Below are 1,896 nucleotides of genomic sequence, written 5' to 3'. Positions count from 1 at the left end.
TGCGGACGGAGCAGGCCAACTTCGAGCGCCAGTTGAAATCTCAGGCGAGAAAAGACAAGAACTCGCTCAAACTGGCGCATGAAAAGGAGAAGAAATCTAAACTCGCGGAGTGCGCAGCGTTGGACAAAGAGACGGCAGATATTCAGGGGAAGTTGGCCGTGTTTGAGGCTGAAGACGAGGCGGCCAGGTCTTCCGCCGCTGCTAATCGAGATTTTTTCAAGTCGATGCCAATGATTTCGCTTCCGCTGATGCAAGCTCCTGCCCCCGCTGCAGGTGAACACCAACCAGCAGGGCGATCCATGAAAGCTTTGACGCCGAAAGACTACACGACTCCCATCCGATTTGGCTCGTTAGATGACACGTCCACAAGCTCTGCGAGTCCAACCACCAGGAGTGAAGCTCCACAGAGCAACGATATGTGTAAGCAATCCTGAAGAACCAACGCAAATTATTTTTTACCGACTGACCCAGTCTAAGCACCGCGTAGCTCTTGATTTTCGGTCCTAGTAATGATGATATCAGTTAACATTGTGGAGGTGCCGCTGATTCAGAAATAGCGGATGAACTGTTGTGGTGCAGTTTCCTACTTTGCTTTGTCTTTTTGCGTGAATGTGCTGCTGCTGCTGCGAGTCTTCGTGTTTTAGAAAACTTGGATACGGCTCAACAGAATGACCGAGTACATTCCCAGCTCCTCAGCTGTTGCATGCTTGATCGTGACGACATCGGGACGCATTCTCCTCTTGTGGGACCAGGATGACACACTGCCGTTCCAGTATCCGCAGCTCGCCATGCTGCTCGCCAGCCTCTTCCACTTCGCACACGCCCAGTGCTTCGCTCATCTAGAGCTGCAAAATGGCTTCACAGTGCTGATCTCTTCAGATGTCGATGCACAAGTCTCAGTCGCGGTTATTTGTGCTACACCACCAAGGGCAAGCAAGGACAACGACGACTTCTGCTGTACACAGGTCTCTCCACTGCAGCTCGGCCGACTGAAAAGCTTGCTCATTCTACAAGAGTTCGTGCGGTGCTATCGAGGCGACATCGAGCGTCTTGCAGTTGAAAGTATCGAACAGGCCAAGCTCAAGGCAGAAGAGTACACGTTGACGAGCGCTCTTGGCGGGTTCCAGGACGGGTTTGAAGGCACATTGGACGAGTTTATCAATTTCCAGAGTGGCTTCGTCAGTCTCGTCATGGAGACTACAGCTCGAGGCATTCAAAACTCGACCATGTCATGGAGCCACAACGGTGGATACTACTCTGGAGTCGATGTACGTGCACATCTTGCACTTCCAACACTCCCCCTCGACGACATGAGTCGTAGCCGTCTTGGTCACGAGTGTACAGCCATCGGCTGCTCTCCGCATGATGCTTGTCATCTGCAGCCTCTTCACTGCATACATTCTTGTAGGGTTTACCACCTGCGCGCTGGCCAGCGTAACCGTTGCTGCCGCGATCGCTAGGTTTCCCGGCTCCCTCATGTTCACCACCACGTCGTCTCTTGACACCTTGTAGCCGTCCTTAAGCCTTGCTTGAGCTTGTTGTTGTTCTCCTTCTCGATCGACCTCTTTCGATCCACCACTCACACCACTCGAAACCACCTCCTTGTGCAGAACTCGGCCGTCCTTTTCCCAAATGCAAAGAGCGACTGCGTGTCCATCGCGCACTTGTATGTTCCGCTCCCCCTGTCGTCGGAGCCCGTTGCTTCCGCGACGACTTGAGCGTGAACTCCCCCAGCGCGTATTCCGCGTACACCGCAGTGCCCATACCAAGCCGTTTGGGCTCATAACCTGTAGGAAATGTAGAATCGAGTAGATGTGAATGACTTGGATTGAACGCGCGCCAGACGCGTTTCGGCCCCCGCCGGGGCCTCGTCAGTGGCTTTACCAATCTCGAAGT

The 1,896-nt window shown here is 53.4% G+C and overlaps 1 protein-coding gene across 1 annotated transcript; it reads left to right on the top strand.

The window, feature by feature from the left end:
- Positions 1–668: 668 nt before the first annotated feature.
- On the top strand, positions 669–1,104 carry PITG_22365 (uncharacterized protein; the record flags this gene model as incomplete). Its single annotated transcript, XM_002909809.1, has 2 exons — positions 669–1,015; positions 1,095–1,104. 2 exons carry the CDS (start codon positions 669–671, stop codon positions 1,102–1,104), a joined length of 357 nt encoding a protein of 118 aa, XP_002909855.1.
- Between the last annotated feature and the right edge of the window lie 792 nt (positions 1,105–1,896).

Source organism: Phytophthora infestans, genomic scaffold (genome assembly GCF_000142945.1).
Source record: "Phytophthora infestans T30-4 supercont1.2578 genomic scaffold, whole genome shotgun sequence".
NCBI lineage: Eukaryota > Oomycota > Peronosporomycetes > Peronosporales > Peronosporaceae > Phytophthora > Phytophthora infestans.
This window is presented reverse-complemented; position numbering and strand designations above follow the sequence as displayed.